The sequence below is a fragment of the Prinia subflava genome, chromosome 4, assembly GCF_021018805.1.
Source record: "Prinia subflava isolate CZ2003 ecotype Zambia chromosome 4, Cam_Psub_1.2, whole genome shotgun sequence".
Lineage (NCBI taxonomy): Eukaryota > Metazoa > Chordata > Aves > Passeriformes > Cisticolidae > Prinia > Prinia subflava.
In genome coordinates this window covers 2085322-2100842 of record NC_086250.1, presented here as the reverse complement: position 1 = coordinate 2100842, position 15521 = coordinate 2085322, and the positions used below count along the sequence as shown (strand labels likewise).

The window sequence follows — 15521 nt, the reverse complement described above, 5'->3', positions numbered from 1 at the left end:
ACAGCCCCAGGTGTGATCAGTGAGGATGAGGAGGGGTGAAGCAGCCCCAGGTGTGCTCAGTGAGGGTGAGGAGGGATGAAGCAGCCCCAGGTGTGCTCATGAGGATGAGGAGGGATGAAGCAGCCCCAGGTGTGGTCAGTGAGGATGAGGAGGGATGAAGCAGCCCCAGGTGTGCTCAGTGAGGGTGAGGAGTGGTGAAGCAGCCCCTGGCACTTCACCTGATTGCCATGACTTTTCAAATATCCCCAGAGATGGTTGTAGCTGACTGGGGATTCCACAGAATCCTGGCTTTGGCAGGTGTCCGTGGTGTCCCTGTAGGCTCTGCTGCTCTCATGGGAAGCAGAGTCCTGCAGATTTTTGGGGTTATCTGTGTGGAATGTAGTGAGTTTAGGATGTGCATTAGAGCAGAAAGAGGCTCACATGAAGTGTGCAAGGGTGAGCAAGTCTTTTTACATTACTGGGGGTGGTGGGGCATTACTACAGCTGATGATATCTTACAGGATAATTTGCCTGTTGTTTATAGAATAAAAAATGTCACTACATGAACCTCTCCTAAATTTATATTTACAATATACAGAAAAGCTGACCTAATTGTCAATACATACAATACAGTGATACAGAGACAGTTCTGTGCTCACCAGGAACAAAATGTATTTTACAATCACTCCCCATCATTCTCCTCTTCAAACGAGTCAGTTCCCACCTCTTCATAGTCCTTTTCCAGGGCAGCCAGGTCCTCTCGGGCCTCTGCAAACTCTCCCTCCTCCATGCCTTCACCCACATACCAGTGCACAAAAGCTCTCTTGGCGTACATCAGGTCGAACTTGTGGTCGAGCCTTGCCCAGGCCTCGGCGATGGCCGTGGTGTTGCTCAGCATGCAGACTGCCCGCTGCACCTGGGCCAGGTCTCCTCCAGGAACCACCGTGGGGGGCTGGTAGTTGATCCCCACCTGGAAACAGCAATGTGAGAGGAGGCAGGCAAAGAGCTGGAGAAATGTGAGTAAAGATGCTGGGGTAGAGCGGTGCCAGATGGCAAGTGCCATTACAAATGTCAAAGAGCGTGGTACACACTCTCTTTAATATCTGTACTGTTCTGCTGTTTGATGTACACCGATGAGTTTGTAGCTTTCTTAACAGCTACTGATAGAATTTCACCAAGATACTCTGTAGAAACTAACATAAAATTTGGTTCCCAGTCGAAAGTTTTCATTGCTGAAGGAGCTGTCTGCATGACAAATGTTTTTCCACTGTTGATGTCTGTATTGTTGTTGAAAATATGTTTCCCAACACTGCTGTGTAGCCAGTGGGGAGAGGCTGTATAATATCTCTAAGTTAACTAAGAGATTCCCTAATATCAGCGTTTCCTTTATTAATTCTAGCGGTTTTGGTATTTCCTCAATTTTAGATTGTGCCTCAGAGGCAACGCTCATTGGCTGTTCTAAAAGTTAGGTCTCAAATTAAAACTTCTTTCAATTTTAACCCGTACACACTTTGAATTTCTAAAGGTTAGGTCTGAAATTAAAACTTCTTTCAATTTTAACCCATACACATTTTGAATTTCCTCTTATTTAAATATGTAAAAGCCTGTGTCAACGGGATGTCCAAAGGAGAAAAGGAGAAAATATACATTTTATATAAATGCTTCCTTCTTACATTCATTGGGTCATCTCTATATTCCCCCACATCCAGGGGGAAATAGGAGAAACAGACAAGATAGAAAGCTTTAAATACAAGTTTCCTGCTAGGCTGAACCTGCCCTCTAAGCCCTGAAGGGAAGCTCATGGCAGCCCTGCTCACCTTGAAGCCTGTGGGACACCAGTCCACGAACTGGATGGTTCTCTTGGTCTTGATGGCGGCGATGGCCACGTTGACGTCCTTGGGCACTACGTCGCCGCGGTACAGCATGCAGCACGCCATGTACTTGCCGTGGCGAGGGTCGCACTTCACCATCTGGTTGGAGGGCTCGAAGCAGGCGTTGGTGATCTCGGCCACCGAGAGCTGCTCGTGGTGCGCCCTGTCGGAGGAGACGATGGGCGCGTAGGTCACCAGCGGGAAGTGGATGCGCGGGTAGGGCACCAGGTTGGTCTGGAACTCAGTCAGGTCGACGTTGAGGGCGCCGTCGAAGCGCAGCGAGGCCGTGATGGAGGACACGATCTGGCTGATGAGGCGGTTCAGGTTGGTGTAGGTGGGGCGCTCGATGTCCAGGTTGCGGCGGCAGATGTCGTAGATGGCCTCGTTGTCCACCATGAAGGCGCAGTCAGAGTGCTCCAGCGTGGTGTGCGTGGTCAGGATGGAGTTGTAGGGCTCCACCACGGCCGTGGACACCTGAGGGGCCGGGTAGATGGCAAACTCCAGTTTGGACTTCTTGCCATAATCCACAGAGAGCCGCTCCATCAGCAAGGAGGTAAATCCAGAGCCGGTACCGCCGCCAAAGCTGTGGAAGATCAGGAATCCTTGCAGTCCAGAACAGGCATCAGTCTGGAAAGCAAAACAGAAAGTGAAGCAGCAGCGGTTGAAAAAGGTGGAAAAGACTTTGCTATCCTGAGCTTATCCTGAGCTGAAGGAGTGAGCAGTCAGGGGCAGTATACAGCATAGACTTCATGTCAAGTTTTCCTGGGAAAGGGCTGGTGACGATTCCAACCTTTGCTTCCCCCACTGTCTCAGCCTATGACATAGGACCTGTCCTTCCTCTCTCTCTGGACTTCACACTGCTCTGTTATTCCTGCTGAAAGCAGCAATGTACAACTACATAATCCACCCTTCAGTGTCAGTATCAGTGCTGTAGGCCTGTACTAATAATTAAAAAATACATATTCAGAACCACTTTATAAAAACGCCTGGAGGCATGCAGCTGGGAAGTGAACTACTGGGCTTCTCTCTTCTGTACCATGTCCAAGATATCATCTGTACAACTTGCAATCTCTTTTCTGAACCATTGGTATCATTTACAATTAACAAGCCGTTAGTTCTGCCCTTCTTTCTTCTGCAGAGTCCAAAGTGCTCGTTCAAAACTCTTGGATTTACCAGCTTACGGACACGGTCCAGCACCATGTCAATGCTCTCCTTGCCAATGGTGTAGTGGCCACGGGCATAGTTATTGGCTGCATCCTCCTTCCCAGTGATCAGCTGTTCCGGATGGAAAAGCTCCCGGAAGGTGCCAGCCCGTACTTCATCTGAAGAAGAAAGAGAAATTGTGAGAATATGCTCCAGTGCCAACAAATTCTGGTTATTGTGGGCATCAGTGCCTGCTCTCAGTCACAGGAGCTCACGATGCCAAAAGGCAGATGCTGATGGAGAAGGGAAATGTCTCCGGAGCATTTTTTCATTGTTGCATCTGATTGATTTATGGTGCATCTTCAGTCCAGCCACTTATCTTCTCATGAGATTGCTGGTGACAAGTACAGCCTGCATCCATAAGTCCCCAGAAAAAAAAAAAAGTGTGGAGAAATTCAGGTGTGCCAATTTTTAGACGTTCTTCTGTTAGTGGAGGGAAGCAATCAGGCTCCCGCTTTGAATCCAAACTGAAGGGAAGCAGAATTTGAATGGCAAAAATGTCACAATAAACAAACCCAAAAGTTAAATATTGATGCAAACAGAAGTTGTACACACCACGTGTACCAGCTATGAAACTGCTGGGGATCCTCCTGTTCCTATGCTGGTAACACCTGTGACAGAATCTGGCGTCCTGTGTCACAAGAAAATTAATTTCATGTTGCCTCATGGTAGCCCAAGGTGCAAAGGGCTGCCTTGTGCCGGGGATATGAGGGAAAGCAATCTCCTCTCCATTTTGCAGGTTCATTTCTATACTGACCTACCACAGTGGGTTCCAAGTCCACCATGACAGCCCGTGGCACGTGCTTGCCCGTGGCTGTCTCGTTGAAAAACGTGGTGAAGGAGTCGTCGGAGCCGAGCTTGTCGTGCAGGTCCTTGAAGGTGCCGTCGGGCTGGATGCCGTGCTCCAGGCAGAAGAGCTCCCAGCACGCGTTTCCTATCTGCACCCCAGCCTGGCCAACGTGGACAGAGATGCACTCACGCTGAGGGGAGAGAAGAGGCAGGGTCAGAAAAAACAGGGTAGCACAGCCCTCCTTATTCCTGGTGGCTGCATTTTCCCTGTGCATTCCTTTCCCAAAAAATCAGTGAATTGTCACTGTCAGCTTTCATTGGGTTGTTCAGCCCCATGGCCACCATGAGCCTGCACATGCCAGATACTGGGACAGTTCTTTAAAAAATTGAGGTCTGTGTGCTGTACTGTAGAAGTCTATTAAAACAGGAAAAGTTGATTTCAATTACACAAACCCCACCTTTTTCCTGGATTGGCCCTGCTGAGGAGCACATCCCAGTTTAGTTTATTTTTACTCCTGGCTGGAACATGACACAGCCCTGTGGCATCCCTCACCCTTACGTAACCCAAGGCAGGTGATGTGGTTTGATCCTTCTACCCTCTGAGAGCAGGCTGGCATGGAAAGAGCTGCTTTCACCTAAGGAAATTCTTTCTGATTTTCTTGGTCCAAACAAATGTTCCTTCCAGCTCATGAGCAGCCATTAATTTTATATCACGGATCCATTGCTTGCCAGGCAGTGGGTTGCAGTATGGTGTATTTATTTGTATGATTACCAGCGTTGTTTCTGTGGCAGCCAGGAAGAGAAAACTGTGTAACACCAGGTTAAAGCAGGCAGGGGCAACTGCTCCAAAATCCTGCACACTTAAAAGTACAGGAGCACGAAGGCCCTGGTGCTGGATTTCATAAATTCACAAACAGAATTATAAAGCAAATACTTCGGGGTTAGTCCCAACAATTGCAACAGTGGGTGTAGCAAAAGGCATTTTTTTGAGGAGAGTGGTTTCAGGCATGTGGATTTTTTGATTTGTTTTCTGCTTTGGAGCAATTAAAGCTGTCTGAGCTCTGGTTTTGTGATCCCCAGGGCCCTGTCTACACTAGGGAGTAAAAAAAAAGATCAGGTCATAGTACTGAACACTGGCCTGTGATCTCCTGTGCTGGATATTAATTAAAAAACAACTGGCACACTTTTGGCTTAGGCCAGTTAATATTTTTCCAGACAATGCTTGGGCACCATGCAGAAAACAACTCCTCATCAAGAATGGTTTGCAGTGAGCAGCTCACTGACCACTGCCAGGCTTTGGAGAGGGAAGGAGAATTGAGATGCCCAGCCATGAAGGGCAGAGGATGGTCCTCACTCATTCTTGTTTTGTAATATTGCATTTAGAGATAACCACTGGCACTCCCAGATTTGACCAGTTAATTTATTTTTTTTAATTAAGTTCTGTAACTGCTTACCCAGCAAAATCATTCTGTGACCTGAGAATGAAATGTATCCTCCACAAAAACTAAATTTGCAGTCACAATGTGTGACCAGCAATATCTCTGGAGCAGTGTTTTCTTCACAAATTGACATATATTTAAGAAACATTACTGAAGACATTTTTTCAGAAGCAACTAGAATTTCAAAAGTCATCACTGCCCCAGCAATTGACCCCCAGAAGTTCAAATGAACATGGAAGCTCCATTTAAATCTTTCATTCGATTAAATTATTTGTATTCATTACCCATTTCTAAGCTGCTGACTCTGCAAATGCATGTGCTCTCAAGTGGACTTGCACAACCCTGCTTTTCTCAACTGAGTTGTGCAAAAGTCTCTGAGTTGTTTGAGTGACAATGGGGCTCCACAAGTCAGTGTTGCAATCTGCAGGATTGCACAGGAGGCACCGAAGGCGTATCTGGGCTCAGAGAATTCAATTAATGCTGACCTTCCACAGGGCAGGCTCCTGCCTTTCCTTTCAAATCCCAGTGTGAACCTGTGAGGCTGGCAGCAAGAAAAAGAAGGGTTTCTCGTCTTTTCAAACACAGCAATGAGGCCAGCTGGCTTTTAAAAATAATATCTTTTGAAGCAAAACTACAGTTACAAGTCAAGCAATATTTTAAACCTAAAGAGCTGCTCTGCTCACTTCTTCAGGTCTGTAGAAAAATCAATCTGTTTTTTCAGAGATAGAACAAGTGAATGCTGCCTTAGGAATTCAATGTTTTAAAGTTTTATATATGGACTGTAGTTGAAGACTTTTCAGACTGATTTTTCAGCTGCACTAGTTTGAAACTGTGTCTCAACCCTGCTTTTTGAGCCATTTCATCTTCTCCCACCCCAGCAGTGATTTGGAAATACTCTGCCAAAGAGAGAAGACAGTGAAAAAGAGGTTTCTGATTTTGCATAGTAAACAGCATTAAAATAGATGCCAGACTTTTAGTAGGGAAGAGAGTGGGCCTTCTTCAGCGTCACAGCCAGAGTAAACTGATCTTTACATGATATTTTAATTTGGAGCCTATTCCAAACTCATGTTTCACATCCCACCAGGACAGGTCTAACAAAGAAACAGTAGAAAGGACCAGATCCCTTGTGAAACTAAACCTGGGACAGGTCTGACCCTTAAAAATACAAACTAATACGTGGCTCCAGGATTTACTGCAGATGGCAGACTTTGGTCCTCCAGCTGTTCCACAAACACGCTCACTTCCCTAGGTCTGGGAAGCCTGTGGAAGTGCTTTGCCCGCGAGATGAGCTGGCAGAAAGTAACACAGTTCTTCCTCTGCACCAAAATTAGACTCAGTGCTGGAGATATACTGGGGTACAAGGTGAAATGGATTTTTTCACATTCTAAGAGGTTTTGAGAGATTTCTACAAATTTATAACAAACCCCCAACACTTAAAAACAAAGGGCGTTTTTTCACTTACTTAAACGCATACGTATATAAAAGGATTCATGGACTCCAGAAACACACATGCATACCCTAAATAGCTATGGACAGTGCAGCTATTGGGGCTAAATTAATTTAAAACAGATACAAAGGTAAATAACTTTTTTTTTTGGTTTATTTCTAAAAAAAAATATTACCTCGTATGAAAATGAACTGGTGTTGAGAAAAACGTGCTCAGGACAGAAAGTACCAAACAGCTAAGACTCCACAGGTAATTTATCTCATTCCCCTAATTAGGGACTCTCTGGAGAAAACACTGTAATGCTTCAGTGAGATTTTCTGTGCCCCTTTCCCATCTCCTCCCATGTGTGAGACCAGGGGTGGGTGCAAATCCTGCAGCAGCCCCCGCTGCCCCCCAGCCCCTGCTGCCCCTCATCCCCCTTACCATGGTGCCTGCAGAGGCGTTTCCCTCCCGGGGTCACTGCTGGCAGCTCTGTGCACAGCCTGGCTCTGGCTGCAGGGCAGGAGGGACCCAGCACCTGCTGCCGTGCCTCAGTGTCACAGCGCTGGGGAAGAGGTCACCCTGCTGCCTCGGCCAGCCCTCGGTGCAAATCCACCCTCACTGCAAACACAGCGCAGCCAGGGCTGGCACACTCACTGATTTGAGCTGTGACACGTTGTGCACTCTGCCTGCTCACACCTTGGGGTTTTACATCTCCTGCACCTCAGTTCCCTGTTCTGCCAACGCCTCCTTCTGCAGATGGAAATCACACCAAATTCCAGCACAGAAGGCACGAGAGAGCAAATGAATGGAAAAGAGAGGGACAGAAGAAAAACAAAAGTAGAGATCTGGAAGGTAAACATAATTACTATCCTTAAATGTGTTCTACTAGCACTTTTAAATGATCTCCTGGCTTCTCTAACAGCACTTCAATTTACTTCTATCACTTCTCTTTCCATGTGCAGTCATCCAGGCTGTCAGCAGCACAGGGACAGCTTCCAGTGCAGACTCCCACTTCTCTGCCCAAACACAGAAAAAAATCTCTTATTGCAGTGATTATTGTAGGACAGACCTGGAGGCATCACCCCAACATTCTGGCACCAAATTAGTGCAGTCCCCTCCACCACTTTGCTCCTTCTGCACTAGCTCCCCACTGGAAAGCAGCAGCTTCTCTCAGTGGAGAAATCCTTATGTTTGCCAGCCCCAGGTAACAAAGAAGGCACACTCAAATGCTTGAATCTGCATTATGTATCCCCAGACTTATAAATGTACAGTTTATGATGATGTTTAATTAGCAGACATTAAACAGACAATTCCTCAGATGTAGGTTAGTCTACTCTGACATGGTATTAACAGATTGTTCTGCCACTGTTGGCAACAAGCATAGAAATATCTTCTTTAACACTTACATTTCAACAGTGAGAAATTGTTCATTCTGGTTTTTATAAACTCGCTTTGGTATAGTCTTCGTTTTGCTGTTCTTTACGCAAACCTCATTACTCTGGTTTTGGCTGGGGAAAGCTACAGACCCATAATTTCCAGAGCCATAATTGTTTTTTAACAAAGAATTTCCATGGTGATTTCCATCTGCTGCTTTGTCTAAGCTGAATCTCAGACTTCTTCAGAAAACCATCATTGCTTTGAAGCTAAGGAATAGTCTCACATTTTCACACCTCTGAAAATGGCATATTTGAATAATTTAGTTGTACTGGTTTAACCCCAGCTGGCAGCTGAGCACGGAATCAGGAGAGTCAGAGAGAGCCTGTGGGTTGAGGTACAGTTTAACACACAGAGCAGAAGTTGTGCAAGCAAGCAAAGCAATCCAAGGAGTGGATTCACACTCCCCAGGGGCAGGCAGGGCTCCTTCACTGGCTCTGAATGTGCTCCCCTTCCTTCTTCCCCCAGCTCAATATGCTGGGCAAATATTGAAATCCACCAAGAGGCAAAGGAAGGACAATTAAATGCCTTTTCTCCTCTGCTGGATGTACCTCGCTCCCTCCCTGCAGGTTGGTTACCTGAGTGACTCACCAGCAGTGTCAGAATCATGGATTATTTCAGAACATTATGATGACATTTTACAATACAGAGCACTCTTAGTAACTTCTTAGGTGATCACACAAAATCCTCTTTTCCTTTTAATTTGGGATTTGTATTTTGCATTTCCCACACATTAAAATACCTTCCTCAGAAAGTGAATGAAGATTTAAACACTTCCCTGTTTAACTGTTTTCTGTTAGTCTGTTGCCACCTGCTGGGAGAACCAGCAGCATCTTATTTCAGGATTTCTGAACTTCCCAAGTCCAATAATTCAGTATCTGTATAACACTGCTAAAATACTGTTTTTTCAGGCATTATCCCCGAAACAGAGAACTGTGCTATGTATTTTTACATTTTATTTGTAGAGTTTTCTCCCCTAATACAGTAATGTCAGAACTGTAGTTAATATAAAGATACATTCATCTAATAATGATGAATGCCAGGTACTTTATTCTTGGTAGTATTGGTCCTGGCCACCCCAAAATGCAGACTTACACCCTACCAACATCATCAGTGGATTAGATCTCATCAGATTCACACTGAAGACATTCTCTACTTAATTCAAATATGCTGAAACTGTGAAACAATTCTGGAAAACTTTGATATACTTTGTAGTGTATCAATACAATAAACACCATTTTTTTCATATATTCAGTCACAGCTCAAGCAAGCAACTCTACAAAGAGGTAAATCAGTAGTCGCTTTATTATAAAAATTAGATACTGCAGTTTTAGTATTAATTGCAAAAAAAACCCTGATACCTTACTTCTGCCTTCTTGTTCTCTCATGATGAATTAAAAACAATATAAATTCTACATCAGTAGTATTCCAATAAAGTCAAGGTTACCAACCCACACTTAAAATGAAGTTGAATGTTAAAAGTCCTGGTAAATGACACTTAACAGCATTCTAAAAACTCTGTATGGCCTGCTGAAACCACTGGTCCAAACCAACCTCCAAAACAGCATCTCTGCCATCCAACTAAAAACGATGCCAAGACTACAGCAAAAGGTGTTCATTACCTAACAGTCAGTTTGGTAAGAATTTGGCCTGACTTCAGAGTGAATTTTGCCATTTCATTAACTGGCTTACAAAGGATAAACCTGAGGCCTTGCAGAGCAGGGGGCAGAAGACTCAGCCTGGGCATTTCTTGGAAGAGCCCAGCTCCAGACAGAGCTTCTGTGTTTCATTCTGCTTTCACATCAAGTGTTGGTTTCAGTATTGTAGCTACACTTACAGCTGGATGACAGGAACCATTTAGCAACAGCAAAGGCTGCTCTTCCCTCTGGGTGCAGAGTATGTAAGAAATTATTTTTTATATGGAAAGTTTATGTGCTACTTCACCTGGTAAGAGTGGAGTAGTAGAATCCTGGCAGAGACCAAAATTTTGGGGAGGGATGTGGAATTGGTTTGGGTTTTAAAATCTCCTGAGACAACTAGGCAAGGCTGTTACTGCACTCATGAATAACATGCTTGAGTTTGTCTGAAAATAACACTGGAGTGTAGCTCTTTTTTTGGGCTAATTTAAGATGAAACAGACAATTATTTTTAGTAAAGAAGATGAGACTCTTTTCAAAGTGTCCCAGTAGGGAGCGAAACAACAGATCACACAGTCTGAGGGTAGCAAGGTGTGAAATAAGCAGGAACAGCCACCCCTTGGAGTCTGGTTATTCTGGCTAGAGACAAAGGGCACTGCTGCTGTAAGACACCACACTGGGATCTACACTGGCTGCTTCTCATGGGTTTGTGTGGTCCCACCAAAAGGCTGCCCTGGCATTTTGTACTTTGGGCTGACATCAGTGAGTTTGCAGCCTTTTGGCACAGGAGCTGGGGTGACAAATTTGTCTGTGGCCTCTTGCCTTGCCTTGTCCCCTCCAGCACACAGCAGTGTCACAGCAGTGCTTTGTTAGGTCAGTGCTCCCTCCCTGGAATTCACCTTTTGTCAGCTGAGGACAGATGGATGAATGGATGGAGGAGAAATTCATGTTCTACCCCAAACCTCCAATTTCTGCCCCAAGAGGTCAGAAATGGAGCTGGTCTGGTGACAGACCTGCAGTTGTACCATTTTCTTGCCACTGATCTGGGAAAGATCTTGTGATGTCAGACAAGTATGTCTTTCTATAAAAAATAAACTTTTGATATGAATGACAAAGCATTGCTAAATGACTCCCATCTAACCCAGGACTTTGGATTCTGGGGACTCGGGGAGCAATTCTACCTATACAGAGAGACTTTTTGACATCTGCATAAACAAAGCAAGAGGTAGGGAAAGAGTAAAACAAAGCAACAACTTCAGTTGTTCAACTAGAAAATAACATAGAATATAATTTTAAAAAATAAGTCTATTTCCTTACCACCACCACCAAGTGCTTCTAAGAATGACTATGCATCAGGCAAGCACTAAAAGTGCTGTGATTTGCATTTAAGAAGAGCAGACACAGCACAACAGTCTTTGTGGCCCACCACCTCATCTTCCTGGCTTAAATATGACTAAAATCCAGTGTGCCTGTCCAAAGAGGCATCAGTCACAAGAGAAACCATGGCTTTCAAAATGCAATAGGCTTTACTTTCTCCAGTGGTTTTCTTCCATGTGCTTGTCCTAAATCCCATGCTGCAGGAACTGGGCTTTTCAGATGTCTTCAGACAAAAAGGAATATTCCCCTGATCACTGGTGCTCTGTTGCCTTTTGCAGTCGTGCCTCCAGGAACACTATTGCACTTGTTCAGAGAACTGTCAGCATTTGCAAGGATGAGAACTCCTTCCATGGTTCATAACCCTCACTGGAGAGACACATCCAAAGCAAAGTGTTTGAAAAGGAGGATTCTTATCCAGTTGCAGATATGGAAGGAATGGCTTTACCCTAGTGTTGGACAGAACCAAGCAAAATGTCAGGAATATTTTGCTGTGGCTTCAAAATCCACACACCACCAGTCCCTGTGTGAGGAAACTCCAGGAGTCCACGGGTGGTCATCCCTGCAGAGCCTGGTGACATCCCCAAGGCAAGGGGACACTTTCAGGGAGGAAGACCCTTAGTCCTGGATTGGAGGCCTGTGGATTGGGGAGAGCACAGCTGCCCAGGCCTGGCGGAAGAGCTGCACCAGCTTGTAAATGAATGGCAGTGATGTGGGAGAAGCTGCAAAGCAGAACAGAAAGGTAAAACCAACTTGGGAAAATTAATTAGATGCAACTAACATATTAAAAAAGAATTACCCCTAGCTAGAGTTAATAAAACCCTACTTCTCCTCCTTTCTTCAATGAGGAAAAGGCTGAGCCTAGGACAGCTCTGCCTGCCTCTCACAGTCTGTACCTGTGTCTGTACCTTGTCTGCTGGAAAGAGTTTCAGAAAACTGGCATTTGTGGAGCTTCACCTTTCTACAGGGACTGCAACTGGAAACATTACACACAACTAAGCTCCTAGTCACCCAGATTTGTGTCTCCCTGAGACATTTCCACAGACCAAATTTATTACAAGCAATTCACTTCTGCCCCGTAACCATTACGGAATTTGAAAAATTGGAAATCTTCATCCTGTACCTGGGTCTAATCTCACCACCACCAGGTACAGCAGAAAAGTAGCCAAGAGCATCTTCTTGTAAGGAAGTAAATAGAAGTGGTTGGACATGGACCTCAGAGCTCTACGTAGCAGCGTCAACACAGTCAGGAGCTTTTGGGACAGCACTCCTGGAAAACAAGAACAGAAAGGCTGTTAGGGCAAAGTTTAAAAAGTGATCACACAGATACAGACAATGAGAACTGGAAGTCTGATTGCATGAGGGTTGGGTTTGGTTTTTTATGTAACAGAGAAACAGTATACTTTTGTAATACACTTCATTATACTTTTTTTTTTAGGCATCTACTTTACTATAATATGATCTTATACCACAATAATGCCAGCTTCTGTCCTGGGAGAAAATATCAAATGATTTACAGTTCTGGAGGAGAAGCAGTACTTTAAATGAGAGACAAGCAGTGTTCTACTTGGACTCAACTGTAAATGGAAATGAAGCAAACTCTACACAGAGCCAACAAAATGTACCCTTAAAGGATTGCCAGGGAGTCTGAGTTTTCCTTTTTACTTAAAAAAAAAAACCCAAAGAAAATGCACTGCACGGTGCTTTTGATCCTGGACATTAATTGTCATCCCCTGATGTTGGCAGAGACTAAATATGCTTTGCAATTCTCAGCAAAGGTATCACTCAGTCTTTTATTTTCTGCTGTGATACACAACTTCCTCACGGCAATATTCTAAATACACAGTTAATACTAGCTACCCTTTGTGGGCCTGATATTTCTGGGTCTGAGAGATTTTAGCCTGCTAGCAGCTGCCAACCTTTTTCCCAAGGGAAAATTTCTCAAGAAAGCTTCTTCTCGAAACAACCTTGGCAAACAACTATCCCTTCTCGCAACAATCTTTCTCCAGGTAGCATTTTGCCTTTCTAGCTGTCCAAGAAAACATTCTAGCTGTTTCTCTAGTTTAACCAACGGGATTAGAGAGGTGTCGTTCCTATTCACCAATCGTGTTAAATCTGTCGGAACACCTTATAAAAAGCAGTAAGAATTGGACAATAAAGCTTTTTCTACGCTCTTTTTTCTACGTCTTCTGAAATATGTGGAGCCTCTCATCTTTTCCTCGCGCCCTACAACGACAACCCTTCACCAGCAAGGGAACAACTTGAAACCGTGAAGAAGGAGCCCAGACAAGGGAGGAGAAGCCCACCCAGGACAGTGTCGGGGGCCGGCTCTCGCTGCTCGGCGGCGGCCGGGCGCGTCCGCTCCGGCGGGGCGCGGCGGCGGCTCTGGCCCACGGCGCCCAGCAGCGCCCGGCGCCGCTCGGCGTCCAGCGCGGCGCAGCCCCGCAGCAGCTCCTCCGCGCCCTCCTCGCGCCCCAGCGGCAGCAGCACCTGCGCCACGTACAGCTCCAGCAGCCAGCCCAGCTCCGGCAGCCTCTGGTTGGCCTGGGCGCTCAGCCAGCTGCTGCCCACCTCCAGCATCGCCTGCGGCTCGCCCACCTTGCTGTACAGCAGGATGCTGAAAACAAAGGGACACGTGTGAGAAAAAGCTAAGCCGTTGTTGGAGCTGACATCACGGACAGCTACCACCCACAGGCAGCTCTCATGAAGGTATCGATCAAAACATCAATCAAAGGTATCAATCAAAGCATCAAAACACAGAATCCTGAGGCAGACACCAGGTGCAGCTGTCTCTCAGCATCACCTCTTTTGGACTTTTGGACTTCTGGACATCATTTAAGCCAGAGAGATAAGGTGATGGGCCACAAAACACAGAATTCTGAGGCAGACAACCAGTGCAGCTGTCTCTCAGCATCACCCCTTTTGGACTTTTGGACTTCTGGACATCATTTAAGCCAGAAAGATGAGGTGGAGGGCCACAAAACACAGAATTTTGAGGCAGACAGCAGGTGCAGCTATTGATGTCACTCTCTCAGCATCACCCCTTGTGGACATTTGGACACCATTTAAGCCAGAGAGATGAGGTGGTGGGCCACAGAACACAGAATTCTGAGACAGACAGCAGGTTACTCTGTCAGCATCACCCCTTTTGGACTTGGTCACCATGAAGCAGGCACAGGTCAAGAACAGGCCTGTCCCAGAGCTCACTTATACCATGCAAAGTGAAAATATGTGATACCCAAGCCTGGCCCGCAGTTAAACCTAACGCAAGCCCCGTGTGTGTATGTGTATTTGTACATGTGTATATTTGACAGCAACAGAGAAACTCACCAGAGCTCCAGAACTTTTGGAGGCAGATGTTCAGGGGCATGGTAATACTGCAGGACCCAAGACAGAACTTCTCTCCACCGGTTCATCTCGGCCAGGGCCTGAATCCCCACAACACAAAGGGAGCATTTCACTTCTGCAAAACTGGTGAGGAACAGACACCGAAATAAGTGCTCCTTACAACCCCATTGCCCCTTGCATCCCTTCCAGTGAACTTCAATGCAGCCCACAGTTTTCCATTTCCACTCCTTCCTCTCCGCTTGCCCCCATAAAAAGGCCAATTCGACCTCCGAGGATAAGCACTGTGACTGCATCTCTGAGAGAACTAGGGGCAGGCTCCTGGGCACACCCCACTTCGCACAGATCCCTTCATATGAAACAAGTTAATATGGACAGGGCTAAAAGAAACCCCAAAGCACGGCGGGCACGGCCTGAGGTTCGAAGCCCCCCCGGTGCCGATGCGACACCGAGCAGCTCCCCTGTGCCCTCGGCACGGCTCGCACCTCTCGTGGCCGGGTCCCAGGCTGTCGCAGCCCGCCTCGCAGCGCTCCAGCGCGGCGGCGAAGTCGCGGTGCAGCACCAGCAGGTCCGCAGCCTCCTCCAGCAGCGCGGCCGCCTGCGCCGGGCCCGGGGCCCAGGCGGCCGCCTCGCCCCTCATGGCAGGGGGAGGGCTCTGCCCGGCCCCGCACGGCTCCGGATCGCCCTCCGGCTCCAGGGTCCCCGCCGCCCCCGCCGGGGCCCGGCTCCGCTCCGCTCGGTAGGCACCGGAAAGCCGGGATGGAGCCTCCGGCAGCGGAAGGGCCGCCCCGGCCCGCGGGCCGCCGGGACGTGTAGGCGGTGCCGCAGCAGGGCACGCAGGGTGGCCGGAGCCTGGAGCTGGGCTGAGCGTGCTGGGTCTGTTCAGCCCTGGGAAGAGAGGGAACCTCTTTAATGTGTATAAATACCTAAAGGGAGGTGCTGAGACGATAAAGGCAGGCTCTGCTCTGTGGTACCAAGCAATAGGACAAGAGGCAGCGGGCAGAAACCGACGCACAAGAAG

At 46.8% G+C, this 15521-nt stretch overlaps 2 protein-coding genes across 3 annotated transcripts; both read right to left on the bottom strand.

Moving 5' to 3' along the window:
- Positions 1-47: 47 nt before the first annotated feature.
- TUBA8 (tubulin alpha 8) lies at positions 48-9277 on the bottom strand. 2 transcript variants are annotated; one of them, XM_063395131.1, is made up of 5 exons: positions 7577-9277; positions 3811-4033; positions 3024-3172; positions 1797-2477; positions 48-949 (listed from the first exon to the last, which is right to left on the bottom strand). In XM_063395131.1, the coding sequence occupies exons 2-5, from the start codon at positions 3836-3838 to the stop codon at positions 662-664; spliced, it is 1146 nt and encodes a 381-aa protein (XP_063251201.1). In that variant the 5' UTR covers positions 3839-4033; positions 7577-9277; the 3' UTR covers positions 48-661. The 2 variants fall into 2 exon arrangements, with proteins under 2 accessions (XP_063251201.1, XP_063251200.1); XM_063395130.1 differs by lacking the exon at positions 7577-9277 and having other exon boundaries at positions 3811-4357.
- A 150-nt stretch (positions 9278-9427) lies between these two features.
- PEX26 (peroxisomal biogenesis factor 26) lies at positions 9428-15311 on the bottom strand. Its single transcript, XM_063395132.1, has 5 exons — positions 14986-15311; positions 14486-14626; positions 13462-13772; positions 12279-12425; positions 9428-11877 (listed from the first exon to the last, which is right to left on the bottom strand). Exons 1-5 carry the CDS (start codon positions 15138-15140, stop codon positions 11774-11776), a joined length of 858 nt encoding a protein of 285 aa, XP_063251202.1. The 5' UTR covers positions 15141-15311; the 3' UTR covers positions 9428-11773.
- Positions 15312-15521: the final 210 nt, after the last annotated feature.

Bases quoted from the DNA above. Each gene is read 5' to 3' on its own strand.
- PEX26 (XM_063395132.1), bottom strand. From the start codon at position 15,140: ATGAGGGGCGAGGCGGCCGCCTGGGCCCCGGGCCCGGCGCAGGCGGCC. The intron at 13,773-14,485 runs GTGAGTTTCTCT...CTTTGTTTTCAG, and splicing joins CCAAAAGTTCTGGAGCTCTG to CATCCTGCTGTACAGCAAGG. The intron at 11,878-12,278 runs GTACAGGATGAA...TCTGCTTTGCAG, and splicing joins GGTGGTGAGATTAGACCCAG to CTTCTCCCACATCACTGCCA.
- TUBA8 (XM_063395130.1), bottom strand. From the start codon at position 4,117: ATGCACAGGGAAAATGCAGCCACCAGGAATAAGGAGGGCTGTGCTACC. The intron at 3,173-3,810 runs GTCAGTATAGAA...TTTCTTCTTCAG, and splicing joins CTTGGAACCCACTGTGGTAG to ATGAAGTACGGGCTGGCACC. The intron at 2,478-3,023 runs GTAAATCCAAGA...TTTGCTTTCCAG, and splicing joins TGGACCGTGTCCGTAAGCTG to ACTGATGCCTGTTCTGGACT.